We start from the raw sequence: 27,786 nt of genomic DNA, 5'->3' as shown, positions 1-27,786 counted from the left end.
TATTTCAAAATTGTTAAAAAAAATCAATTTAAATTTGAAATATATGAAAAATAACAGAAATAAAATCTGGCACTTTTAAAATATTATTATTTAATATTTTTCATTTTCAAATTATTTATTTTGTTTTTTTTTTAATATAATTCCAATTCGATTAGACCTAATATTTATGGAAATTAGTATAGATTTAAATTAATTATTAATGAATTCAAATAAAAACAAATAAACATTTTTATGCTAAACATCAATTAAGTAATGTTGATATTTAAATAATTTAATTTAATTTAATTACTGAAAATGATTAAATAAGTGTAATATTAATTTCAATAATAAAATTTTATATTAAATAAATAAGATAATATAAAATGCTATTGCAAGTGTATGGTTAAAATTTAATAAGTCTAAATAACGTATTTATATTTAATAAATATTAATCTATTATTTAGTTCATTAAGTTATATTTTATTGCTATATATTCCAAGGACAAAATTTCATTAGATAAGAAGGGTATTAGAAAATTGAGGTTGAATGATTTTTTTTATTTGATATACTTTATATCATAAATTAATAATGTATATAATATTTTATATTTCATGTCTATCCTAATGAAATTTCTATATGATAAGTTGAATATACTTCAAATTCATTTCAAATAAAACATTGATGTATCAACAATAGTACATAGATGAAATTACGTTTTCGAACGAGTTCTCATACATTTTTTCTAAAGATGTTCAAACGTCCACTATCAGTGATACAACTTCTACTATGAGCAGCACGTGACTTCTCGTTAAAGATGTTGCATTTAGGAGTGATCTTTCAATACAACTTCTACTCTGAGCAGCATGTGACTGCTCGTTAAAGATGTTGCATTTAGGAGTGATCTTTTAAAATTGCATAATTTTTATCCATGCGCTTCATAACTTTTATCCATGCGCTTCATATTCGCCTGTAGTTTGCTTCCAGAAATGTAACCCTGTCTCCTCACTCAATCCCATGAGTTTCTTATCCATTCTCATTGGATTATGACGGGGAGCAAATCAAAATACTTAAAATGCATTTTTGAACGAGTATTAACAAACTATTGAAATACCAACATTATACTTGGTACGAATTTTGAACAATTGTTGATAAACTATTATTGAATGAGTGTTGGTATACTACTGATGCAATAACGATACATTTGAAATACATTTTGAATAAATACGATATACTATGCATTGACCGCTCGTTAACTCAAGCGTGTTAGTGGCTGTGACTCGAACACAAAAAGTTGTATATACTATGTGGCTACGAGGCTGTCATATGAAAGAAAACAAATTCAAGTAAAACAGGAAGAACATCAGGTTGAGTGGCAGTGGCTAAGTGAAAGAAAGATTCTAAAGAACATACTCTGTTTGGATAGAAAACAGGAAGAACATGGCTTTGAGGAGATAGTCCCAAATCCAGCAAATGCCCTGCCCTTATCAAAAGCCAGAGATGTTATGCAGAATCTGGAAGTTCAAAACCAACAAGAAGGTGTCAAAGCAAACATATTACAGTAATAAAGTTCCATAATGCGTACAGAATTGAATTCTGCAAGAAAACCAGCAGAGAATGAGAGAACTGGTGACAAGGAAGTGTTCAGGACTTCCATGTCTAGGTAATGTTTATGCCACAGGAAGAAATTTTCATATAGACAACAGAAATCAATACATATATATATATATATATATATATCAACAATTTCCAGGACAAAATGGCATCAGACAATGCTCTGAATCTAAAACAGATCTCCCTGTATTGAGATGTAAAATTTGAGGGAATTAGAATGAGAATGAAACTAAAAATGTCAAAGGGAAAAGGAAAAAAGAACATTTTCTTCTTTATGTGAATCGAATTAGAACAAATTCTCCTCTCTATGTGCAGCAATAACTTTACGATGCCGCTTGGAACTGGACCTCTTATCACTTCTTCCCCGCTTGGAAGGATTTCTCTTTACTGGCGGAGACTTTAGAACAATATGAGGCTTAGAAACAGGCGGCGGAGGACGGCCAATGGACACCGGCGGAGGACGGCGGATAACTGGTTTGACAGGAGGCGGTGGCATGTGTTCCAGTATTTCTCTATGATATGTCTGTAGATGAGAAAGGGGAAAGAGCAGAATGTCAAGAATCATTTTTCTCAAATAGAAAGGCATGTTCATAGAACTATATGTTCTAGCAAGCTGAATTAAACTATGCATTGTTAATTATGATTAGGATTTTTACAGTCCAAGAACATGTATTACAAAAAGAGTTCAAGACCTGTATTACAAAGTTGCGCCTTTCACAGTCCAAGAACATGTTAACGCTCCAGTTGACTTTAGACATTATCTTATCTCTCACCATTGAGAAGCTTAACTGATCTCTTGAAGTAAAACGATCGACTTCATTGAACCAAAGGCACGTGAATAAATTTGTTATAGGAATATGTTCTCGAATTATAACACATCCTTCAGGAACATCTGCAAGAAGTCCAATGCAGCGCCAAAAAGATGGTGAAACAGAGATAGGTTTTGCATACATAAAAAGAAGGCGTGGAAAAACAGAACTGATGCTCATACCACTAGTTATAGGAAGCTTAGCCAAAGAATATGGGGTTAAACCCTCGCTAACATAAAAATCAATCTGCTCATCAATGGAGGAATTGTCATATTTTCCAGCAGCTTTATTAGCCACAGCCTCTTCAAAGACGTCAAATCGTTTATAGTGTCTTGAAATAGCAAAAGTTGCATTTTGACGCCACAGGAACCTACCATGACAGTTTACATAAAAATGCACCACAGTTAAAAATACTTTATGGCGATTAAGCTTAAACAAGCACCCAAACATACATCAGCATAGAACCTACAAACGAGAATCAAGCCAGAAAATATTCTGAAATGATCCACGGGTAAACATCGTGTATAAGAAGCGAACAAACCCGTTATTATGTCGATTAAGATATGATGTAAGGACATAAAAAGTATTCTTCTGTAAAACGATGAGCCCTATAGATCCATCCAGGCATTTCAAAGGTTTTAACTAAAGAGAACACTGGACTAGTTGTTACAATGGCTCTTAATTGTTCAAATTTAGTGGTCACTCACTAAACATAAAAATAAATAAGATCCAGTCATTACTTCCACACAAATAGTTTTTTAATGGAACTGAACAATCTCGAGTGCGAATTGGATTCATAAAACAAAGTGCGTCAAACAGTTCAAAAAATATTGGACAGTCAAATATCTGAAAAAATGCAAAATTCCCGCGTAAGTAATATTGAACTGTAACGAAACAAAGCTCATAATCTCATTTATTTATCTTGTTAAATCAGTTGAATCAAGAAGACCATTGGCGAATCGCCAACCTATTTTGTACTCTTACCTTCCAGGCATTGCAGTCATTACTTCTACACAAATAGAGCACTAAATGTTTTTCTTTATAAGAAACTGAGCTTTCACGGAAAAATAAAAGAACGTATAAGGACATACAAAAAACAAACCCACGATCTGCAAACTACCCATGAACGGATTCCAATAAAAAATAATAAGACCAAGTTGACAATTCCAAAACGTTCAATTAACAAATGGCCGTAAAGAGGCATTAAACCCCACAATCTCCTAAACTTCTTTCGAAGAACTCTCAGCCCCTTGGTACTCCTACCATGTTAATCTAACAACTCAAAAAATAGGGGAGGGAAAAAAAAATGCTACAACAGTATTCCCTTATCCCGAAAGGGATAGTTCAAGAGCACCTTCTCAAACAAATAAAGACAATCTCTATTACGATCCAAAGCAATCCCAAACGAACTAGAGCGCATAGTCCAAAGTGAGTAAGAAAGCTAGAACTCTCACAATAAATGGTCAATATCCTCCTCCTTCCGCTAGAAAAGAACACATCATTCTACAACACAAAAAGAAGAATGCCTCAGAATGAATACAGTCTTGGATGTTCACCCTCTCGTACAAAAGTTGCAAAGCAAGGAATTTAACTTTCTCAAAAAATTTGACCTTCTAGAGAGAGGAGAAAGATAAGGCACCCTGGGAGGGAGAAGAGGAGCAGAGGATATAGAAAAACGATCGACAAGAGAAACCATCCAACATGTTATGCTCCAAAAGCCATAAATCCCTTCCCCTTGAATTGGTCAACTAATTTGGAAGGAAGAAAGAAGGGAAGCCACCTCCAAAGTCTCTTGGTCAGTGAGGAGGCGAGGAAAACCCAGAGAAAGTGAGGAAGTATAAGAGGAAGACAATACAGAGGCCACCGAGTGCGCCTCTTAACTAACAAATGATAAAATTGTGGAAACAACGCACAAAGGGGCTTATCTCTCACCCAAGAATCCTCCCAAAGAGTAAATATTTGAACCAATTACCAAGACTTCAACGCACAAGGAAAACCCAAAACATTATCAGTCTAAAGGTTTTTGCTTCAACCCTTAAACTCACCACCTGAAACCCACTCAAAAGAAGTGTGCATACGGAGTAGTTAAGAAAAAAACTGTAACTGGTGATGGAAAGATCATACCGATAGGATAAACGTTTTCTTCTCTTATTCACAATTTCTATTTAGGAAAAGTTCTAGAGCAACACTTATTTCAAGAATCAGGGATATTGACGCGCTAACTAATTCAATCACAGCTGATATGCATTCAATTGCAAAGTGTGCAAACAGGACACTGGTTAAATGAACTGTTGGCAAATTCGAACCCCTAGCGGCCTATACTGACGTAGCTGATTCTAGACCAACCGATGAAATTGCAGCTACTTCGAAAAAAACAGTCTATTTAGGCTATGTAAAGGGACCGGCTTCCCAGAAAGGTTAATGAGGATTGGACTCATCCCCAGACCATACTTACTCACAATGATCCTATACCACAAAGCATGTGATTCCATGAAGAAGTGTCACGACCATTTTGCTAACAGTGTCTCGTTATGTATTCTTGGGCTGCCAACACCTACCCTTCCTATCTCCATGAGCTTTGAAACTACACCTCATGTGACCAGGATCCGCAATAAATATGGATGGATAAAGATGTTTTGCAAGAAGAAAAATCGTTAACAGAAGAACGGCCATGCTATGGAAAAATTAAACCAAATAACTACCGGACATGAGGGACAAAAATTATTATAGTAAGCAAGTGGGAAGCTTAAAAATCAGCAACTTTTAATTTCATGCTTTAGAAATCTCAAGGCCCACGGAAAATAAAACATTGGACGTACCTCTCAAGAATTTGAAATGGATCTACAGCAAGCTGAAGTTTTCCATCTATCCATATTGAGTATTGAATGTTAGGGAAAAGCCTATGCAGAAGAAGCTTGGGAATCTGCCACAATTAGATCAAGTAAAACCCAAAGAACCCACCATATTCCATAACAGTTCCAATCAAATACAACAAAGAAAAAGAAAAAGAAAATCTGTATAATCTATTAATATATTGACTACGATTAAAAGGGGCACAAACATCCATTGATTAATATTTTAGCAGTTCAAAACTTCAATGCAGAAACTGTCAGGGTAAGATTATATCTAAAGAGTAAATGTTCACAGGACTCCAGTAATGATGCTCACTTTGGCGCTAAGTTCAGTCCTATTAACTATTCTAAAAAAATAAACAGGGATTTATAATTTTATCAATTGGGTTCTCTCAGTTGTATCATGTTATCTGACGGGTGTTCTCTTGTTGGTTTTCTCGTTCCCAGCCAACATCTAAATATGTAGAAGTCACAAAGGTTCTCGTCCTACCTACAATAATGTTATGTGTTTTCTAGCTGGGGTTTGTGAATATCTTGGGTTTTTAGAGGACACGTTTCAATGTCCCAAAACAGAATAACTAAATATGCCAATTAATTTGACTCTGGATCATCACAACCACAATGTTTAGTCTCTTGACTTTCTGCTTTATGACTATTTGGTCCTTGAACTTTAAAAAATGTTTAACAGGCCTTAAATTTTCAATTTTCAATTTTGTGTCTAATATGTCTTCGATCTATTTAACATTTTTCAAAATTTTACACACTTGCTAAACACAAAATTGAAAGATTAGGGACCCATTAGACATAAAATTCAATTTTATATCTATTAGATCAATTGATTTTTAAAATTTTTGGAATAAGTCATTGACCTATTAGATATTTTTAAAGTTAAAGTACCTTTAGACACAAAATTGAAAGTTTAAGAACTTGTCGAACACTTTTTAAAATTCAGAGACCAAATACACACAGACATGAAAGTTCAGAACTAAATCCTTAAGTGGCATTATATACACTTTAAAACTACGTGTAGAGTTTGGCAATGAGTTTAGAAATGGGTAGCATAAATTTTTTGTTAGATCAACACATAAATTTAACAAAGACAAGTGAAATGGACTTTGAAAAAGGTTTTAAGAGGAAAAGAATAGAATATTTGAAAAGTGTTGAAACCAAATTAAGATGTTTGAAAGTATAAAGAAAAAATGAAATAAGCTTGAAAGTTCAATGACTGAAACAGGATGTAATCCCAATATTAATAACAGAACGCTAGCTTTAAAATTTGATTATCAGTGCACCGTGGGAAAAGAAGACAGAAATTAATAGAGAAAAATAGGCCGACGATGATTATGCTCCTTTCACTTCTAAGTCATGCATAGAAACAAAATTGTCACCTAAGCATCTAATCAACGGTAAAGGGCATAAAGGAATTCCTGTTGCAGAAAGAAGAAACAAAGAAGAATATAGCTTCAAAAAGTTTTGAACAAAAAAGATCGTGGCCAATGAGGATGCCACTCCGTCACATCTGCACACCCAGAGTGTTATCATTAGAAAAAGGGAAAGTAGTAGGTTTCTACACAGGGCTAGGAAGTGAACTGAGTTTCAATTATCATCAGCATTCGTGTAACTTGTTAATAATTTAACAACCCTCTCCACCCAAAAATCCACCAAATGACAAAGATCCAAGCATCCAAAGAGCTTTAAGCTAAAAAATGGCATGCATTTTATCAGAGTTGTTTTTGGCAGATATGATAAATTATGGCAATGAAGACAATACACACAAGCAAGCTAGTAAAGGCAATGTTTTGGAGATGTGCACTCTTTTCAGATTTGGTTAGGTTCATTGACCTTTTTGGAATGGATGCTGGCTCCTTCTCAGAGTTGCCATGGTATGATGGAGTATGCAATTTTACATCTTCTCTTTCACAATACAAATCGTCTTCTATGGCAGGCTACATTTTTTGGCTATTTGAATATCAAGTTAGACACGAATAGGAGGATTTCGAGTATTTAGATTCTAAATCATTTTAGTGATTCTCTTTGGTCCACATGGTCAAGCCTTTTCGCTATTACCTTTGTTTCTGAATTTGATTGCTACTTCTTGGAGCTCTTTTTTTTTTTTTTTGGTGAATTCAATGCTTTATGTTCAGCCTTTTGCTTTGGTATGACCTCCTATCCTTCGTTCCAGTTTTACTTCTATTCTTCTTAATCAAAACAGTTTTTTTTTTCTTGGGGCCGAAATAAATAATAAATAAATGGTGCCTGCCTGGATATAAGTAATCTAAAGCATACTCTTTGCTGTGTTTAAGTCTCATATTCGCCAATCAAATAACTTCATGGAACATTTCTTTTATTCAAGCTAATAGAAAAAAGAGATTCAATACGAGGAACAAATTTCTCACTCGTTAAAAAAGCCTGAAGAATGCTTGAAACCAATATACCGTCAAAAGACTCAAATTTTTGGCACAGGTGTGGAAAGGAACCAATTGGGGAGAGGGAAAGAATTTAACTGACCTTGCCATTACGTCTTGAATCAGCATACGGAATATTACGAACAACAATGATTCTCCACAAGCCAATCCTCTTTCTGCTATCTAAGAGTCTAGAATTCTTCAGAAATGCTTCTGTCTCTTCATCAATGAACATGCAGAATGGAACAAATCTTTTTGATTCTTCACTAATATTAATAGGCTGCTGTAATATATCATAGTTTCCTTCAAAAGGGAAGAAGAAAATGTAAATAGTAGTCGCAGAAAGAACCACGTCCATAGAAAGAAAGTGAGAGAAAAACTTATTACAAATCACCACCGTACCAAATATGGCCGATGCAACAATGACCTCATGAAACTCCTCCAACTCCAAAAGGTCGGCTTCATCAATATCGAAACCACTCTGATATCCAGGTTTACTTCCTTTAACAAATCTAATAAGAAAAGGAGAGCAGAACACGAGTGTATGCATTTACAAAAACATACAAATTTAAATTTTTAGGAACTAAGAATACATGCATGATGAACATCCAATTTTAAATCTTTGGAAAAGTAATCAGCATTACTTATTAAATTGGTAAGAAAGTGAAACATACCCACAGTGAACTGTCATCGACTCTTTTATATTAAAAGAATCATTTCGCTGTGATAAAGAAGGATATCCACCAAAATCAGACCCCCCATGTGGTTCTGTTTTTTTTGGATTTCCCTCATGAATATATGTTAAATTGCGTAGTATGGGTGATATTGATGGTGCAATTGGCATACTAGCAATAGCCTGCTCCACAGGGATATAACATACTGAACAAGCTGGAAAAATAAGGGATGAGAATATGAATCAGAATTCTACCAAGAGGGTGAATAAGTTGCGTAGGTCATGGTAGACATGAAAAGAAATCATAAAATAACTAAAACTTACGACGTGCTCCAGTCCGCTTTCCATTTGTTGGAGCTGGCGGAGGAAGCGCAAAGTTTCTGCATGGATGTGGTGATGGAATGGAATGTCGAGGAAAAACATCAGAGATTAAAGAACGATTTGAATGTGGGGAAGGAGGGAGCAGAGATGAACTTTCAGTACTTCCATTCAAATTCCCAGGTGTAGAAGTTATATTATCCTTGAAGTCTTTTGTTCTTGGAACAGCAGAATTTATCATATATTTTAGTGTAGTTTCTTCATAAGGTGTCTTTAAATCACTGTTATCTGGTCAATCATCACAAGAAAGGAAACCATAAAACAGCAGATCTTATTGCTGCAAAGAAACCAAAAGCAGAAGGATACAGCAGATGAAACAACTAAACACATGATGTTTTGTTGCNAAAAAAAAAAAAAAAAAAAAAAAAAAAAAAAAAAAAACAAATGACAAACACGTGGGTCAAAATTCCAGGAGAAAGTAAATAATAATCATATTAACCACTGTGCTTCCACAAATGAGCAAGGCTCCATGTATGCAATGTATAAATTCAGAGAGATGTCTTAGCCTCATATTCGTATCACAAAGAACCTCACTTGAAGTAGAGGCAGAGATTTATTTACAACAAATTACTGAAATGAATGCCTAACCGTTAAGTGATTGGATTCATCTATTCAGAGTAAGTCCTACACTGCAGTCATTAGCCAATACGTTCAGAACAATGTCCAACAATAATTGAGCAATACCACCACAAATCAGTAATGAGATAGAAAAAGAACAAACCTCTACTGACAGCAAAGGATCCAAATACAAAAACCAAAAGAGCAAGGACGAACAAGAGGAGCATCGCAACCCTTCTCCGACCGAAGTATCGACAAACCAAGGGAAGAACTCTCTCCCTCTCTCTTGAACTTGAAAGATTTGGTTTCCAAGGCTTGTGCGCGAACGGTGAAATTGCTGGATTTGGTAAAGCACCATTTTGTAGCTGTTGCTGCAGTGATGCATAGCTTCCCGTACGAAGACCCAATGACCCTCCAGTCATTATACCTCCAACCCCACAACTTCGACTTTCATCTCCCGTAACTACCCAGGAAAAAAATCAATCCTCCAAAATCTGAATTACATCCCAACACAGAAGTCTGAAGTGATGCACCAACTCTGGCTGTTACCATCACCAACCACGACCAATCGTAAAAATTAATCAAGTTCTATAATAGAATAATTACAAACCCTGTATCGGTTCAGGAAAAGAAAAAAAAAGAGCCCAAATTCAAATCCACCAAAACTACAATTCCTCTTCAATGCTGAATTCCATTCCGCAATGGAAAACTTCAGGTCAAATACAATGCAATAAGGAGGAAACCATCGCCATAAAGCCAAAATTTAAACCTACAATCACGAATAACAATCAAACATTGGATCTGCTAACCAGTCTCGTCATAACATCGAACTCATCACAAAACCACCTTCCACACAAAGAACTCAACTCTTAAACCCAGTGTTCAATTGCAGTGGTAACTCGTTGAAGCCTACATATCCAAGAAACCAAGGCGGATAAACAAACTCCATCCCATCCCTAAATCCAAATCAAAATTCAAATCCACAANAGTATCGACAAACCAAGGGAAGAACTCTCTCCCTCTCTCTTGAACTTGAAAGATTTGGTTTCCAAGGCTTGTGCGCGAACGGTGAAATTGCTGGATTTGGTAAAGCACCATTTTGTAGCTGTTGCTGCAGTGATGCATAGCTTCCCGTACGAAGACCCAATGACCCTCCAGTCATTATACCTCCAACCCCACAACTTCGACTTTCATCTCCCGTAACTACCCAGGAAAAAAATCAATCCTCCAAAATCTGAATTACATCCCAACACAGAAGTCTGAAGTGATGCACCAACTCTGGCTGTTACCATCACCAACCACGACCAATCGTAAAAATTAATCAAGTTCTATAATAGAATAATTACAAACCCTGTATCGGTTCAGGAAAAGAAAAAAAAAGAGCCCAAATTCAAATCCACCAAAACTACAATTCCTCTTCAATGCTGAATTCCATTCCGCAATGGAAAACTTCAGGTCAAATACAATGCAATAAGGAGGAAACCATCGCCATAAAGCCAAAATTTAAACCTACAATCACGAATAACAATCAAACATTGGATCTGCTAACCAGTCTCGTCATAACATCGAACTCATCACAAAACCACCTTCCACACAAAGAACTCAACTCTTAAACCCAGTGTTCAATTGCAGTGGTAACTCGTTGAAGCCTACATATCCAAGAAACCAAGGCGGATAAACAAACTCCATCCCATCCCTAAATCCAAATCAAAATTCAAATCCACAAAAAACAGTCGCAGAACTTTACACCCGTAACAGATCAGTGCATACTCCAATACAAAACCAATCGGACTTACCTCGAATAGAAGTGGATTCCGAAGCCAATCCAATCAAAAACTCCACCGGCTGACGATTGTGGTTTGTTCACCGGAGGCTATGAACAACGACGGAGATTCCCAAAACGGGTATTCCGGCCACAAAATTCCATGGTTTTACGTACCCAACCAGAGAGTAGAATAATGAAATTTATGTCGAGCAAATTGCTTCTCTTTAATAATTTCTTACTTATATTTTAATATTTACATATTTATTTTTTCTTTGTAATTAATAAAATTTCTAGCGTTACCTAATAATTTCTGATATTTAAATTTTTAATTCCTTCCATTTAAAATTACGTAAATAATAATTTTTCATTTTTAATTAAACGTCAACTCTCATAAATAATTTCGTTTATTATATGGTAATTTTATTTTTTTCCTTAATGAATTTAACACCATAAATTATTAAATAATTTCAACAATTTATTAAATATATTGACTAATTGAACATAATCGCCTAATAATTAAATATTAATTACATTTTATAAATAATTACTTTACATTATCACATTTGGTATTAAAAAATCAATACTATTTAATTGCACGTGTGGCTATCGTGTTTTTCAATTCAACAGTAGATGATTCATACATCTGATCTCTTGAACGAACGTTTTATGTGTCTTAACCAGTTGAGCTATGTTTTTAAAACAGTGCTGATTCTAAAAACATAATCGACATCTTAATTTTTAGAGATATAAGTTGACTCGTGACCATAATGTAAATTATTTGTTATAATTTTTTCTATCCGTGTTAGTACACAGATTTGTTAAGCTGGTCTCTAAGAATATATAATGTGTGAGATCTTACATCGGTTGAGAAGGGGAGTGAAACATGCCTTACAAGGGTGTGAAAACTGTTGAATGATGAAAGTACACACGCTAATTTAAGGAATGATCGTGAGTTTATAATCAATAATACTCTCTCCATTGGTACGAGGCCTTTTGGGGAAGTCTAAAGCAAAGCCATGAGAGCTTATACTCAAAGTAGACAATATCGGGGAGGGGTACTTTGTTCGAGGGGTGGATGACGAAAGTCCCACATCAGCTAATTTAAGGAATGATCGGGGAAGCCCGTGAAAGTCCCACATTGGCTAATTTAGGGAATGATCGGGGGAAGCCCATGAAAGTCCCACATCAGCCAGGGAAACCCATAATTTAGGGAATGATCGGGGAAACCCACACATCAGCTAATTTAGGGAATGATCGGGGAAACCCATGGGAAGCTCAAAGCAAAGCCATGAGAGCTTATGCTCAAAGTGGACAAAGTCCCACATAAGCTAATTTAGGGAATGATCGGGGAAGCCCATGAAAGTCCCACATCAGCCGGGGAAACCCATAATTTAGGAAATGATCGGGGAAACCCATGAAAGTCCCACATGGGCTAATTTAAGGAATGATCGGAGAAGCCCAAAGCAAAGCCACGAGAGCTTATGCTTAAAATGGACAATATCACACTATTGTGGAGAGTAATGTTCGTCTAACAAAAACCACAGAAACCTCTCATTAGTATACATATTTTATTTGCTAGCGGTAAACTTTGGTTAGTTATTTTCGAAACATTATTGATGTCAAACCAATCAAATCCATGTATGTTTTATTATTATTATTATTATTATTATTATTATAATATTGTATAGTTGACCTTTTGAATTTAATGGACAAATATATATTTCATATAATTAGAGTACTAGAATGATGTGCTTCAATGATTGGATTTTTTTATTTTTTATTTTTTATTTTTCAATATTTCTTAAATTAAAGTTTTATTATATGAAAAATAATTAATTAATTAAGCTGGCTTTCATTTTTTAATTATTCAACATTCACAACTCTCTTTAATCAATTGGGGAACATGAATAATGCCACAAACTTGGGATTTCATTTACTTCGAGAATATATTCTACCACGAGCAACAACATGTTAAAATAATTAATCATAAGGATCGAGCTAAGTCAATGGTTAGCCTGAAGAAATGTCGAGTTGGACTAGAGTAAAGGTGCATACCTGTGCATAGAGATGTCCACGGGGGCGGGGTGGAAACGGAGAATCGTTCCTTGTCCCTATCCCCATTCCTGCCACCTATTTCATTTCCCCATCCTCACAAAATTTCCCATTTATTGTTGTGGGGACCGAGACGAAAATTCTCCATAGAAAATTTGTAAGGATCGAGTTTCCCACATGTAATTTTTTCTCTGTTTATTATTATTTTTAAATAATCTTTTCATTTTTTTTATGTAACATTTATTTAAAAACTATATATATAAACATAATAAATCGATATATTTCTTTAAAAAATTCAAATTTAAATATTACAATATAGCTATTTAACCATTAAAAATAATACACAACATAGTTTTCCGTGTATATATATATGTTGAAAATATATTTATATTAAGCGAGAGCAGGGCGAGAAATCGTATAGGGACGGGGATAGGAGCAGAGAATATAATCTCATTCCCGACCTCATCTATCTTACAAGGAAAAAATATTCTTCACTTTCTCCCCCATTCTCCGATTAAACGAGGAATCTCCTTTCCGTTCGAGGTGATCCCACAAGTAAAATGGACATCTATACGGGATGGGCTTTTAAGGCCTTGAATTGAAGGAGAATTATTACTAAGCCCACATGTCCAAGGCCCAAGATCATGAGAAGCGATTGAGAAGCCATTACTTTAAAACCATGGTAATGGAACTTCCTGGTTTCGAGGAAAGTTGAGGCCATTTTTTTAACTATATTTTATATTAAACATCCAACATTGTTACGCAATTAATTTATTTTTAACTAATATTTAATTTCAAGTCATTAGAACAAACATTTTTAATAAATTGTATACTATGAAAAAAAATAAAAATAAATCATAAAAGAAAACATTTGTCTCCATCACACCGTTTCACATTTATCTAAAAATAAAAATAAAATTAATTTTAATGGATAAAATAATTTATATATATATATATATATATATTTGTCAATATTACAAATAATAAAAAAAAAATTATGGGGAAGCTCATTGGTACGAAGAATATATCTCAATTGGTACAAGGTCTTTTAGGGAAGCACAAAACAAAGTCACGAGAGCTTATGTTCAAAGTGGACAATATCATACCATTGTGGAGATCCTGTGAGCCTCGAAGGTGTAGTCAAGAGTGACTAAAAGCTCAAAGCAAAGTTACGAGAGCAAGCTTATGCTCAAAATAAACAATATCTACCATTGTGGAGATATTATGAACCTCAAATAGTGGAAAGTGATTAAAAGGCTAAAGCAAAGCTACAAGAGCAAGCTAATGCTCAAAATGGATAATATCGTTCCATTGTGGAGATCCTGTGAGCCTCGAATAGTCAAAAGTGACTAAAAGCCAAAGCAAAGCCACGAGAACAAGTTTATGTTCAAAATAGACAATATCATACAATTGTGGAGATCCTGTGAGCTTCAAAGGTGTAGTCAAAAGTGACTAAAAGGCCAAAGCAAAGTCACGAGAGCGAGTTAATGCTCAAAACGAACAACATCATACCATTGTGGAGATCCCGTGAGCCTCGAATAGTCAAAAGTGACTACAAGGGCAAAACAAAGCCATGAGAGTGAGCTAATACTCAAAATAGACAATATCATACAATTGTGGAGATCCTGTGAATCTCGAAGGTGTAGTCAAAAGTGACTAAAAGGCCGAAACAAAACCATAAGATAGAGCTAATGCTCAAAATGGACAATATCATACAATTGTGGAGATCCGTAATTTCTAACCCAACAAAAAAACATTTTAAAACATTTTAGAACCCAACGAACCCTTTTAATTTTCAAATACAAATATAAAAGCGAGCGAAAAAGGAGTGTTTTTTAATTTTTTTTTAATGAATGGAAAAATATTCTCATCAAAAGGAAAAAGATTCTATATATTTGGGGATATGCTTAAACATTAATTTATTTGAAGCCCGGATTTGCTGACGCTAATATCACAATTAATATTAATTTAGTGAGTTTGAAGCTAAAGATACTCCTTCGATCTGTGAAATAAAGATTTGATTATAAAGATAAACGCTAGTTGGGAATCTCGGAAGTGGTGGCATGTGACAAATCATTAGGTGAAAATATGAATTAATTCACTTTAATAAATCTTTCCACATTAAAATAATCAGTAATTTACCAAACATGGAATGAAGAACATGGAAATTCGAGAAATAATCCTTTCTTGATTACCAAAACGGCCCACCAAATTGTATTAAATTATATTTTTGCCTCAACAAGTTAGAGGCCATGTTTCCGCCACGTAGTAGAACGGAATAAAGCAAGTGGATAATGAAGATCAGTGGCCTGCAAAAGCTCATAGAATAAGAGATATACAAAAATGGTGGGAAATTTGAGAAAAAGCGCTTCTCAGTTTCAGAGGGAGCAGAAGCGGAGCGAGAAACAGAAAATTATTGGGAATTTTGTTTTGTTTATTTTATAACACTCCGTGTTTTTTGTGGGAAGATTTCGTGTGCTTTTCTCATTGTTTTTTTTAGTGAAAAATAAAGTATCGGGTTCTCTTGCCGCTCGGGGGATGGCCTTGCAGGTATTGAATTCCACCATTTCTTGGCGATGTGTGCGACCTTTATGTTCTTGAGCTTCTTTCTCAAGGTGGGTTTGCTTCCTTTTCCTTTGATTTTCCCCCCTTTGTTGGGAATTTTCAATATCAAGGGGTTTAGTGTTCTTGTTTCCACTATGCCCATTACATGTTTGATTAAATGAAAGCGGGGTTTCGATCCTTTTTCCTTGCTTCGATTCGTCTTGTTTTTGTTTGTGGAATAGTTTTGTGTTCTAAGTTCGTCGTGTTCTTCTTTGAAAACAGCAAGAAATTCATCGTAGGAGCTTGTGAAGTAGTGATGAGCTCGTGTGTAGAACACAGAGTGTGTGATAGTAGGCGAAGGATATATCCAGTCATTGGATGTTGTGTGCGTATTGGCTTATATGAAGCTTTATGTGGATAGCAATGGAGGCATCATTTGATCCGCTTAGGAACCGGGATGATATATCTGGGGTTTGTGAGGAAGATATATTAGCTGATCCTTATTTGCGTTCACTTAAAGGGAATGATATTAGCTTAAGGCAATGGTTGGATAAGCCAGGAAGATCCGTGGATGCTCTTGAATGTCTTCATATATTTAGGCAAATTGTGGAGATTGTTAGTATTGCTCATGCTCAAGGCATTGTTGTTCATAATGTGCGTCCTTCATGCTTTGTGATGTCTTCTTTCAACCATGTAACGTTTATTGAGTCGGCATCGTGTTCGGATTCCGGGTCTGATTCTCTTGAGGAGGATGGTTTAAGTAGTCAAATGGCTGAGGTTAAAACATCGTCTTCTCCGTTTCCAAGCAGCCTTGGAAGCGAGGGCTTTCGATCGGTTATGACCCCCGTTAACGCTTTGTCGGAGACTAGTTGTATGCAGTCGAGTTCAGTATATGCAGCTCAAGTATCGTTAAATGAAGGGTCTGGAGAATGTAGAAGAAAAGATAGCAGACATGTTGAAGAAACAGAAAATAAGTTGCAATCATTTCCAATGAAGCAGATATTGGCTATGGAGACTACTTGGTACACTAGCCCAGAAGAAGCTTCTGATGGCCCAAGTTCGAGCGCTTCAGATATCTACCGGTTAGGAGTTCTTCTTTTTGAGGTTAGTACTGCGAGTTCCATCCGTGTTATTATATAATCCGAGCATGACCATGACACCTGACGCCATTTTTTACTTCCCCAGGCTCCTTTTTTTCCATTAACACTTACTTGCACCTTTAGACCTTCTATTTTTAGTTTAAAGTATAAGCTTGTCTGATAATGACACTTGTGACCCAGTTATTCTGCTCCTTCAGCTCGAGAGAAGGGAAGAGTAGAATTATGTCGAGCTTGAGGCATAGAGTGCTTCCTCCTCAATTGCTGTTGAAGTGGCCAAAAGAAGCTTCATTTTGCTTATGGTTACTGCATCCCGACCCAAGTAATCGACCTAAGCTAAGGTGAACCCTCCTTTCATTAGAATTCATGGGTTAAAAATCTTTGCATAAGCTGTTAGTGCCTTTTGTGTTTTTTTTTTCTTTTGTTCTTTTGTTCTTTTAGTTGGAAGGAATAACCATTGAGCTTCATTGAAATGTATTTTGTGGAATAAGTTTCAACGCAAGGTGCCAGTAACAGCCCAAGCCCGCCCACCGCTAGCAGATATTGTGCTCTTTGGGCTTTCCCTTTTAGGGTTCTGTTCAAGGTTTTTAAAACGTGTCGGCTAGGGAGAGGTTTTCACACCCTTATAATAAATGTTTCGTTCTCCTCCCCAAATGATGTGGGATCTCACAATCCATCCCCTTTGGGGTCCAGCGTTCTTGCTGGCACACCGCCTCGTGTCCACCCCCATTTGGGGCCCAGCGTCCTTGCTGGCACACCGCCTTGTGTCCACCCCCTTTTGGGGCTCAGCCTCCTCGCTGGCACGTCGCTTAGTGTCTGGCTCCGATACCATTCGTAGCCCAAGCTCATCCACTGCTAGCAGATATTATCCTTTTTGGGCTTTCCCTTTAGGGTTTTCCTTCAAGGTTTTTAAAATGCGTCTGCTAGGGAGAGGTTTTCATACCCTTATAAAGAATGTTTCGTTCTCCTCCCCAACTGATGTAGGATCTCATAGTGTCTGTGCAGTTAACGAATTGGTACTTGTTCAACTAATCTCGTGAATGCTAATAAGTCTTTTATGGATATCCATATGAAAACCTTTTAGCAATGTCTGAACTTGTGGGGGGTCAGGACTAAGACTACGAATGTTTCTTCTTACCTAAAGATCAGATCCTGGTCCAACTTGGATAATATTAAGATGTTAAGAGTACAATTGCAACGAGGAGTATCAAGATCAGGATCTGATCCTGGTCCAAAGGTTGAGTATCTGTAGAATGTTGGAAGGGGTTATTCTTGGGTTCCTTTTCAGTGAGAAGTTGTAATTTTTAGCATGGATTGTCAAATTATTATACTTGGAGACTTCTGTAAGCAAGAGAATGGTTTACTGCCATAAACTTGCTGGACATTCTAGCTATTAATTCAGATTGATTATGTAACGGCCCGACCCCACCGCTAGCAGATATTGTCCTATTTGGGCTTTCCCTTTCGAGCCTCCCCTCAAGATTACAGTCCTTGAATTCTTATTTACTGTATCGTTTTTGGAAATGTAATTATTTTTAGCAAATGGTGTTGACTTTTAGTAGTGCATCTGCGATTTATCTAGAGGACGTATTTATCAGGCCTCTCGTGTCTTCTTTTACAGTGAGTTATTGCAGAGTGAATTTCTCAATGAATCAAAAGATGAACTAGAAGAACGTGAAACAGCAATTGAGCTTAGAAAAAGAATTGAAGAGCAGGATTTACTGCTAGAATTCCTTTTGCTTATGCAACAAAGAAAGCAGGAAGCTGCTCGTAAGCTGCAAGATACCATTTCATTTCTGTGCAGTGATATCGAACAAGTTATGAGGCACCAAACTAATTTCAAGAAAAAGATCGGGTCGCACCCAGATCTTTCGAAGGACAATTGTTTGTCATTAAATCTCCCTTCAATGACTCCTTCTGCTGGATTGGGATCAAGGAAACGATTTAGACCAGGAATTTTGGTCCATGATATAGAAGCATGCGGTGATAACGTTGATGACAGTGAGAAGTCAAGTTCAGACAATGAAAACGAACAAGGTGTACTTTTTAAGAGTTCTCGATTAATGAAGAACTTCAAGAAATTGGAGTTAGCGTATTTGTTGATGAGAGGTAGAGTAAACAAGCCATCGGGGAGGCAGTTTGTTAAACACTCGTCAATAAGTAGCGATGGTAGGGGGTCTGTAGTTTTGACTGAAAGAAGTTCGGTTAATAATTTGGCTTCAAAAGAGAGTTGCAATGATAATCGACAAGGCGGGTGGATAAGTCCGTTCCTGGAGGGTTTGTGCAAGTATCTATCCTTTAGCAAGTTGAAAGTCAAGGCAGACTTGAAGCAAGGAGATCTATTGAATTCCTCCAACTTAGTATGTTCTCTCAGTTTCGATCGAGATGGGGAATTTTTTGCCACAGCCGGTGTTAATAGGAAAATTAAAGTGTTTGGATATGACTCAATCGTGAACGAAGACCGTGACATTCATTACCCTGTTGTTGAAATGGCTAGCAGGTCGAAACTAAGCAGTGTTTGTTGGAATCGGTACATCAAAAGTCAAATTGCTTCGAGTAATTTTGAAGGTGTAGTGCAGGTAACTGATGCCATAATTTTTACCACCTTTGAGATTCTATTGCTTTGTGGTCATATTGTTGCGTGATGTGTTTAGGTATGGGATGTCACGAGAAGTCAAGTAGTCACTGAAATGGGAGAACACGAGAGGCGCGTATGGTCCATTGACTTTTCATCAGCGGATCCAACAATATTGGCTAGCGGAAGTGACGATGGTTCAGTTAAGCTCTGGAGTATCAATCAGGCAATTCTATTTTTGCACTTGGTGGATGTCAGCTTTGAAACTAAACGTACTACAGTAATCTGATTGCGTGCTAACGATATTTATCTGGATTGTTTGATAATTTGTTCCTTACTTGGGTTGCTACTGCAGGGTTCAAGTATCGGCACGATCAGAACGAAAGCCAATGTCTGCTGTGTACAATTTCCTGCGGATTCTGGTCGGTCCCTTGCATTTGGTTCAGCTGATCACAAAATTTATTACTACGACATGCGGAATATACGAGTGCCTTTGTGCACCTTCACTGGACATAACAAAACTGTGAGTTACGTCAAGTATATAGACTCGAGCACTCTTGTTTCTGCATCCACCGATAACACCTTGAAGCTCTGGGATTTGTCCATGTGCACATCCCGGGTTATTGATTCTCCAGTCCTGTCCTTCACTGGCCACATGAACATAAAGGTACCACGTCGAACAGTTTTACAGATTTTTTTCCTTCGTGTGAAAATTTTATTTGCGTGATACCCATTCCCTCTAGGTAGGTAGCCACCACGGATTGAACCTTTTCCCTCTAAGTCATTTTTACATCCATGACTTTCATTCCCGGACAGTATTCGAGGTTACTTAAGTTCGTTTGCTAGCTCTGTAAAATGTTTTATGGGTTACGAATGACGCTTTCGTGCATTATGACTGTGTTATGTATCTTTGGTACATTCTTATCGAGTGATTCTCTCCAATTGACTATTGCAGAATTTTGTGGGACTGTCAGTCTCTGATGGTTACATTGCTACTGGGTCAGAGACAAATGAGGTTAGTTTTTGCATTCATTTTTTGTTTATTACCATGGCTCGGTTGATGATTGTTGGGTGGGAGGCTAATTTAGGGGTTGATCGTAAGTAAGGAATAGATCTCCATTGGTCCGAGGCCTTCTGGGGAAGCATAAAGCAAAACCATGAGAGCTTATACTCAAAGTGGACAATATCATACCATTGTGGAGAGTCGTGGTTCTTAACATGGTATCAGAGTCATGCCCTCAACTTAGCCATGTCAATAGAATCCTCAAATGTCGAACAAAGAAGTTGTAAGTCTCGAAGGTGTAGTCAAAAGTGACTCAAGTGTCGAACAAAGGGTTTACTTTGTTCGAGGACTCTAGAGAAGGAGTCAAACCTCGATTAAGGGGAGGCTGTTCGAGGGCTCCATAGGCCTCAGGGGAGGCTTTATAGTGTACTTTGTTCGAGGGGAGGATTGTTGGGAGGGAGTCTCACCTTGTCTAATTTAGGGGTTGATCATGGGTTTATAAGTAAGGAATATCCCCAAAGCAAAGCCATGAGAGCTTATGCTCAAAGTGACAATATCATACCATTGTGGAGAGTCGTAGTTCCTAACAAACTCTTCCTTTATTCATTCTTTTGAGAACATAGATCATTTTTCGCAGTCGGTGACGACAAAATGTATATTATCACTGTATCTAATCTTCAATAGCTGTTTTTGATCGATATTTATCTCATTAGCTTTTGGAACATGTTTCTTTATTCCCTGGATTAGGTTTTTATCTACCACAAAGCCTTTCCAATGCCAGCATTGTCGTATAAGTTTCAAATGGATCCTCTTACCAGTCATGAAATGGACGACTCCGCACAATTTATCTCTTCGGTTTGTTGGCGAGGCCAGTCGTCTTCATTAGTAGCTGCAAACTCAACTGGGCACATCAAAATTTTGGAAATGGTTTAGAGAGAGGCAATGTCTTTAATAAGGGTAACTATTTGCAGTAAATTTGAGGCAGAGCAATATGTTGAATACCCATGAAGCTTGTCCAGCAGCTATAGCTTTCTACCAAGGTTAGATCTTAATATTAAGCAACAATAATTTGGCATTATACCATAGTGGATGAGGGCTTTTGTTTGGAAGAGATTGGTCTTGTTCATGTCTGTTGATAGAAATTCAAAGGAATAAGAGAGAGAGAGGTGTGGATATATCCCTATTCTTGTATAAATTGAATGCAAAATCTTCAGAGTAATTCAGTATACGATAGTCTTGCATAACTCTCTTTACACAGAAAGGTGATTATAATCATTATCAAACATGTGTTGTTTCTCATTTAGAAAAATGAAGAAGAAACAGACCGAGAAACAAGAACGAAGAACGGCAACATGAATGTTATCGAACGATAACAACAACTATGATTAGAGAATCACAATGGCATGGGAACTTTTTATCTTTGCACTATCAATATTTCTTCTAGCTAAGACTATTTACACTGACCTTCACCTACTTTAGCAGCCGAAGTTAGCTTTTTTACGAGGCGGGTAAGCCTCTTAGCTCCTGGCCCTGGCTTGATCTTAAACGGGTTTCCGACTTTTGAGCATTTAGGCTTACCAGAACACCACCCACCAGGGGTAAAACTCCCTTTGTCATCACGTCTCAGTAGCTCTTGATCAATCTCGTCCAGCACAGGGCTGTCTCGCTGAAACTTTCGAGCAAAGGCAGCGCCGCTGGCTATCATTGTTTCGGTGTCGTTAATGGTGAGGGCATGAGGATGCTGTCGTGGTGGCACATCCCAAGAGATGTAATGTAAGTCATGGTTAACTACAGTTTTGGCAAACTCAGGCTCGTTGCAGATCACAGTGTGAAAGTAGCCTTCTGGGGAGGAAACAAAGTTTGAGTAATACATGAGAAGTGTTCTAGGAAGGTTGTCCCAACCCCAGATGAGATACTCGACAAACGAACGAGATAGAACCATCCATGCCGATCCTGGTAAAAGAACAAGCCAAGAACTTCAACAAAAAGGGTTCATTTGATAATGAAATTCTGCAGATTAGAATGATTGATCTGTTTCTCATCACAAACCAGTGAACAACTTGAATGATGTGGGGAGAGGTCGTTGTGGGTTGACCCAAAAAACATCTGATTTGGTTGTTTTGTATAATCCAGGATCTATCATCAATGGCATTGCTCGCTTACTCCTGCAAGAGAGACATTCAAATATTGGCTCATTTCACCATCACAGGGCGAGAAAGAGAGAAAAAGAGAAGAAAGAGCTCACGCTTTCCATCCTAACTTGCTTGTGTGTTCAATGAAGTTCAAATTTCTATCTAGAGGTGAGAAAGTGTGAAGAAGATCTGTAAGTAGCACCAAAATTTCTCCTCGTTAAATCACACCAAAGCAAGAAAAGGAAACAAAATAGATATATTGGTGATTTTAGCGCTACCCAAGCTTCTATGTTCTAAACCCTCCGACCTTGTTGTTGAGGATGGTTGGTGGGGAGTCCCACATCGACTAATTAAGAGGATGATCATAGGTTTATAAGTAAGGAATACATCTCCGTTGGTACGAGGCTTTTTGGGGAAGTCCAAAGCAAAGCCATGAGAGCTTATGCTCAAAGTGGATAATATCATACCATTGTAGAGATCCGTGATTCCTAACATGGTATTAGAGTCATGCCCTTAACTTAGCCATGTCAATAAAATCCTCAAATGTCGAACAAAAAAGTTATGAGCCTCAAAGGTGTAGTAAAAAAATGACTCAAGTGTCGAATAAATGGTGTACTTTGTTCGAGGGCTCTAGAGAAAGGAGTCAAGCCTCAATGAAAGGGAGGCGGCTCGAGGACTAGGCCTCAGGGGAGGCTATATGGTATAGTTTGTTCACAGGGAGGATTGTTGGTGGGGAGTCCCAAATCGGCTAATTGAGAGGATGATTATGAGTTTATAAGGAAGGAATACATATTCATTGGTATGAAGTCTTTTGGGAAAGCCCAAAGCAAAACCACGAGAACCTATGCTCAAAGTGGATAATATCATACCATTGTGGAGATCCTATCTATATGTTCAACTTGGTCTTGGTTCACGGCTTGAACGAACTCTCTCACTCAAACGATGGTAGAGCGGCTTACAAGATCATAATCACAGGTTTGTATGCTGCAAGAATTTCAAGTAAACGATGGAAATGGGACTGACCGTCTTGAGTGATGAGAGGGTAGTCTGAGGCACTGAGGTTAATAAACCAGTCCCAATCATTGCTCCTCTTAAGAAGAACAGCACAAGCATGGAGGGTATTAGCCACCATTGTTGGACCTCTGTAAGTAACCATATTTGCTTTGGTGATCATGAAAACATTCCCAATCTCAACAAAAATCGACTCATTTGCTACTCTTGAAGCAAGCTCCAACCTCTCCTCTAGAGGTGACTCCAAGTCCAAATGAACAACGTATTGATTCAATGGATGGTAAAGTGCTTTAAGAGTTCTCCATAGCTTCTCTAAGTCGCCTTTCGACCCCGAAATCAGGTAACCGAATCGTGGAATCATAGATGCAGGGTTCGTCGGTGGCGATTTTGCAACTTTCGTCTCGGCAAATAACGTTGGGTTAGTTTGGTTTGTGGGCAATGGAGATGGAAGCATTAAGAAGATTGAATTGAATGTATGGATAGAAGAGATTAGACCCATGTTGAAGGTAGTAGCAAGGAGGAATATGCATATTAGAGAGCTTATCACAAGAGGAAATAGCCATTTCTTCTCTAAGTTCACATGCCCCATTGCAGAATCTTTTCATAAACTCTCATCTACTTGAGAGCTTTTGCAACTCCATTCAACAGCCTTAAATCAAACAAGAAAATGATCAAACGAACAGAAAATTGCTGAAAAACTACACAATGAACTCAACTTCGCCCAAAACTCAACAAACAAACCTATGGTTCTTCATCTGATGAACACAATCAACAAGACAGAGAAATGTTTGAAGATAATAAGGATGGACAACTCTTGGATTTCAAATCAATGAAACAGTAGACTCTGTAACAAGCAGCAGATTCAATGAAACATTCATATAACCGACCACTTACAGGAGAACCAGACCAAAACACCAATGATAATCCAAACAAATCACGACCCAGATAAGAAAATGGATTATGAAATCGACCCAGAAACCCAAATCTTAGAAAAGTCAAACTAATCGCAAAATCAGAGGCACAAAAACGAAAACAGAGCAGGGCGCTGTTACGAAACAAATAAGAACAAACAAAAACCCTACAATACCCAGAAACAGGCGCATCTGTAAGACCAGAATAAGAGCAGCAATCCGATTGAAACCCGGAAGATGATGAAGAAAGAAGAGAAGCAGCGCAGAAGGCGACGTGGGTTTTGCTGTACGCACGTCCAGAGGAGGAGGAGGAGGAATATTAAAAAGGGAATAAAAGATTGGTTGGGATTTTGGAGTGAGCAACAGAAAGGGTGAAAGTCAGAAGAGGAAATAAAATAATGAGGAGAAAAGGGGGGGAATTGGGATTCGAGCCATTTCCGTTATGGTGCAGCTTTCTTTGGGATCTTGACCAAAACAATGGCTTCTTTCCCTAGTTGCTTGATCTCTAGTGATTAAAACTTAATTGCACTTTTTACTCTTTAAATAAGTATCATTTGTTGTTAATTTATGAAGACACATGTCCACCTCGAGGCCACATCGAGATGATTAGTCCATTTTGGAAGAGCTCGTCTATTGTGGAAAATTTCCTATCACTGCCTCTCGTGGGTGTGTGGACTGTGTCTTAGTCTCAATGTGGCTTATCCTCCTCTCAGACCAGCTACAAGTGAATTCCTCCTTTTGTAGTTGTGTTCCCTGTTGTTCCCCTCACAAGGGCAGGTTCTTACGTGTTACTCACCTGTTCGTCACTGAAAACACCACTTTTCGTCCGACTTGCATGTGTTAAGCATGCTATCAGTGGTCCTGAAGTGATCTATTAAGAGAGGTCTAGGTCGAGATGTTTTGGTTGTGGTGGGAGAAGCGAGATGACCTGTTAAATAACCTATCAACAGTACGTGATTTCTCCCCTCACATACTTCAGTGCCTAAGCCAATATTGGGTCGAAGTGATGTTCAACCAAGCTATGGTAGTATAGAAATACCTTAAATGAGGGAGGCGTCTTTGTATTTATCGACAAAGATTTAGAGCTTCATTTTCATAATGATAATATCTCGTGAGAAGCTTCCAAACGAGAAAATCAATTTTTGTGTGTAATGGAAAAAGTTTCACATTAATTACAAGATTTGACTCGGTCAAATATTTAAAAATTATTTTTAATAAATGAATTTGCTTAATACATATATATTATTGTAACTTAATTAAAAAAAAAAAAAAAAAAAAACTGGATTAAATGTTTGAGTTAGGACCTTGTCTTCAGGTAATTAATTAAAATCTATTATAATATATAATTTAATATTTATATGGGTAAATCAAATGATGAGGGGTAGTTTTGGCATTTCGAAAGTCAAATCTGGTGGTGGCTCTAAGCCTCAATTCAATCATCCAATCATTGGGCTGTCTGCAACCGTCTGATCAAAAATCAGGGGTGGAAAAAAGAAATAAACGGCCAATAAAAATGTACTTGGTGGGACCCACCAAAAAGAAATTATCCGGTGTCACGCGTGGCAACTCATGGGCCTGAGTTGGGCCGCCAACCGTGTACGGTACAGCCCATTGGAAAATTCCGAATCAAATGAATAAATTGCATTTTATTTTTATTTTTATTTTCTTTTACTTTTTCCAATAAAAAATTATAAAATTTTTAATGAAAAATTTAGTATTTAAAACTCAAAAATATTTTTTAAAATAATTTTTATTACTTAAAAAATTAATTTCTTATTATATTTTTAAAACACACAATTATTTAAGATTATTAAAAGATTTACACTTAACCATCCTTAAATTATTAATCTTCTCGTAATTAATTATATAAAAAATATTTTTTTAAAATTATATTTTTAAACGTTTGAAAAGTGATTCTAATAATGTCTAAAATGTCAATAATTAAATAAATAAATATATATATTATTTATATTGTGAAAGAGAATATGGTTAATTTACTAATTATGATTTATATATATATATATATATATATATATTAAAAATATATAAAATATTTATATTCTTGGTTTTTGAACTGTCCAAGCAATTTAAAAAAATCAAAATTCTAATTTTAGTATAAAAAAAATCATTAAAAGAAAAAAAAAATCTAGCAGGCAGAGAATTTATATTTTTCAACGGAAAAAAATAAAAGAAAAAAGAAAAATCCAAATTAGGGCAATATGGTGGATGACTTGTCAATGTGTCCTTCCCCCAAGGGCAACGGAAATCCACGTGTTACCACGTGGAAAATTAGGTTGACTCATTGAGGGAGACAGAATGATGACGGAAATAGAAAACGCAAGGGTATTTAAGTCATTGCACATTTACAGTGACCCTTATCTTTAAAGACAAAAAACTGGTCAGTTATTATCTCGCAGTGCATGCCACGCGCCTCTCTTCAACCTTGGAAAAGAAAAATTATCAATTTTCCACTTAATATTTATTAAACTAACTAATTATTTATAAAATTTTAATTTCCTATAGAGATTAAATTATAAATTTAGTCGTAAGTTAAAAAATATTTAATTTTGTGTTTAATAAATATCGGATTATAACTATGTTTATAATGAGAATGAATACACATTTTGTTAATCACTAAGTTCATGCTCGTCTGAGGCGTTTATACATGACCACATTCATCTCATGTCAAACCCTTTTATTTGATTTCATGTTGTATTGTCCTACTATTGTATCTTTTTTTGTTTATATGCCTATTCGTATGTAGGGTTGTTAGACCTGAATCGTCTCAAAATGACTATGGGAGAGATGCGACTAATTGTCAATTCTTCATGCGGGGTTATATGCTATTTTAAGGCGTCGTATTGGTCATACAACTGCTTTCAAAACCTTGTTTCAATATTACTTTCAAACTTTACTTCAAAAATCTCTCTGCCCCATTTTCTAAGACTTTCTCGAAATGGGGTCAAAGGCTTGAACACACGTTTTCCAATCTAGGTGAAGCAAATTTAAATTAGGTTGACTAACTTGGTGTTAGGAGTAAGAGCTGCACAATCGCAAAATTCGCTGCTAAGAAATGTGCAATTGTGACAAGAGACACATACCCAGTGGCTCCATATATGAGCCTTAACCTATTTAATAATCATATTACACACAATATTTAATTAACAAAAAACTTAAAATGTAAGATTGATGGATACTTTTAAAAAATTTCAAACTAAATAGATATAAACCTATAAAGCCATCGACGTACTTATAATTTAATCTTTAAAAAATAAATATTTTCTTCTGCAAAGATATTATAAATGTTTTGAAAATTTTAATTTCAAAAAATTATTTATCATGATCCTCTTTCAACACTATATATTTTAATATTTATATTCTTACAATTATGTGTTAATCCACATATATTAAAATCCAAACATAAACAGTAG

General features: G+C 36.4%; 3 protein-coding genes across 9 annotated transcripts; 1 reads left to right on the top strand and 2 right to left on the bottom strand.

The window, feature by feature from the left end:
* Nucleotides 1-1,685: 1,685 nt before the first annotated feature.
* On the bottom strand, nucleotides 1,686-11,239 carry LOC111796607. 3 transcript variants are annotated; one of them, XM_023679305.1, is made up of 11 exons: nucleotides 11,062-11,239; nucleotides 10,266-10,961; nucleotides 9,429-9,525; nucleotides 8,654-8,935; nucleotides 8,331-8,544; nucleotides 8,059-8,168; nucleotides 7,760-7,959; nucleotides 5,219-5,322; nucleotides 2,582-2,769; nucleotides 2,283-2,482; nucleotides 1,686-2,113 (listed from the first exon to the last, which is right to left on the bottom strand). In XM_023679305.1, exons 2-11 carry the CDS (start codon nucleotides 10,425-10,427, stop codon nucleotides 1,877-1,879), a joined length of 1,794 nt encoding a protein of 597 aa, XP_023535073.1. In that variant the 5' UTR covers nucleotides 10,428-10,961; nucleotides 11,062-11,239; the 3' UTR covers nucleotides 1,686-1,876. The 3 variants fall into 3 exon arrangements, with proteins under 3 accessions (XP_023535073.1, XP_023535072.1, XP_023535074.1); XM_023679304.1 differs by having other exon boundaries at nucleotides 10,266-10,914; XM_023679306.1 differs by lacking the exons at nucleotides 10,266-10,961; nucleotides 11,062-11,239 and having other exon boundaries at nucleotides 9,429-10,245.
* Nucleotides 11,240-15,350: 4,111 nt separating this feature from the next.
* On the top strand, nucleotides 15,351-21,529 carry LOC111796595 (protein SPA1-RELATED 3-like). Of its 3 annotated transcripts, XM_023679286.1 has the most exons (8): nucleotides 15,352-15,697; nucleotides 15,909-16,730; nucleotides 16,907-17,064; nucleotides 18,345-19,302; nucleotides 19,378-19,524; nucleotides 19,654-19,965; nucleotides 20,254-20,313; nucleotides 21,049-21,529. In XM_023679286.1, exons 2-8 carry the CDS (start codon nucleotides 16,038-16,040, stop codon nucleotides 21,232-21,234), a joined length of 2,514 nt encoding a protein of 837 aa, XP_023535054.1. In that variant the 5' UTR covers nucleotides 15,352-15,697; nucleotides 15,909-16,037; the 3' UTR covers nucleotides 21,235-21,529. The 3 variants fall into 3 exon arrangements, with proteins under 3 accessions (XP_023535055.1, XP_023535054.1, XP_023535056.1); XM_023679288.1 differs by lacking the exon at nucleotides 15,352-15,697 and having other exon boundaries at nucleotides 16,592-16,730; nucleotides 16,924-17,064; XM_023679287.1 differs by lacking the exons at nucleotides 20,254-20,313; nucleotides 21,049-21,529 and having other exon boundaries at nucleotides 15,351-15,697; nucleotides 19,378-19,570; nucleotides 19,654-19,874.
* Nucleotides 21,530-21,550: 21 nt separating this feature from the next.
* On the bottom strand, nucleotides 21,551-24,789 carry LOC111796623 (beta-glucuronosyltransferase GlcAT14A-like). Of its 3 annotated transcripts, none has more exons than XM_023679336.1 (5): nucleotides 24,186-24,789; nucleotides 23,457-24,093; nucleotides 22,547-22,622; nucleotides 22,351-22,466; nucleotides 21,551-22,254 (listed from the first exon to the last, which is right to left on the bottom strand). In XM_023679336.1, exons 2-5 carry the CDS (start codon nucleotides 24,031-24,033, stop codon nucleotides 21,752-21,754), a joined length of 1,272 nt encoding a protein of 423 aa, XP_023535104.1. In that variant the 5' UTR covers nucleotides 24,034-24,093; nucleotides 24,186-24,789; the 3' UTR covers nucleotides 21,551-21,751. The 3 variants fall into 3 exon arrangements, with proteins under 3 accessions (XP_023535104.1, XP_023535103.1, XP_023535102.1); XM_023679335.1 differs by having other exon boundaries at nucleotides 24,532-24,788; XM_023679334.1 differs by having other exon boundaries at nucleotides 23,457-24,788.
* Between the last annotated feature and the right edge of the window lie 2,997 nt (nucleotides 24,790-27,786).

This window comes from Cucurbita pepo, chromosome LG06 (genome assembly GCF_002806865.2).
Source record: "Cucurbita pepo subsp. pepo cultivar mu-cu-16 chromosome LG06, ASM280686v2, whole genome shotgun sequence".
Taxonomy (NCBI): Eukaryota; Viridiplantae; Streptophyta; class Magnoliopsida; order Cucurbitales; family Cucurbitaceae; genus Cucurbita; species Cucurbita pepo.
Note: the sequence above shows the minus strand (reverse complement) of the source record. Positions and strands in the feature narration are given on the sequence as shown.

Bases quoted from the DNA above. Each gene is read 5' to 3' on its own strand.
- LOC111796607 (XM_023679305.1), bottom strand. From the start codon at position 10,427: ATGACTGGAGGGTCATTGGGTCTTCGTACGGGAAGCTATGCATCACTG. The intron at 7,960-8,058 runs GTACGGTGGTGA...TCCCTTTTGAAG, and splicing joins TGTTGCATCGGCCATATTTG to GAAACTATGATATATTACAG. The intron at 2,483-2,581 runs GTATGAGCATCA...GACTTCTTGCAG, and splicing joins TAAGCTTCCTATAACTAGTG to ATGTTCCTGAAGGATGTGTT.
- LOC111796623 (XM_023679336.1), bottom strand. From the start codon at position 24,033: ATGGGGCATGTGAACTTAGAGAAGAAATGGCTATTTCCTCTTGTGATA. The intron at 22,467-22,546 runs GTGAGCTCTTTC...TCTCTCTTGCAG, and splicing joins AGCAAGTTAGGATGGAAAGC to GAGTAAGCGAGCAATGCCAT. The intron at 22,255-22,350 runs GTTTGTGATGAG...TTCTTTTACCAG, and splicing joins ATCATTCAAGTTGTTCACTG to GATCGGCATGGATGGTTCTA.
- LOC111796595 (XM_023679286.1), top strand. From the start codon at position 16,038: ATGTGGATAGCAATGGAGGCATCATTTGATCCGCTTAGGAACCGGGAT. The intron at 19,303-19,377 runs GTAACTGATGCC...TGATGTGTTTAG, and splicing joins ATTTTGAAGGTGTAGTGCAG to GTATGGGATGTCACGAGAAG. The intron at 20,314-21,048 runs GTTAGTTTTTGC...TCCCTGGATTAG, and splicing joins CTGGGTCAGAGACAAATGAG to GTTTTTATCTACCACAAAGC.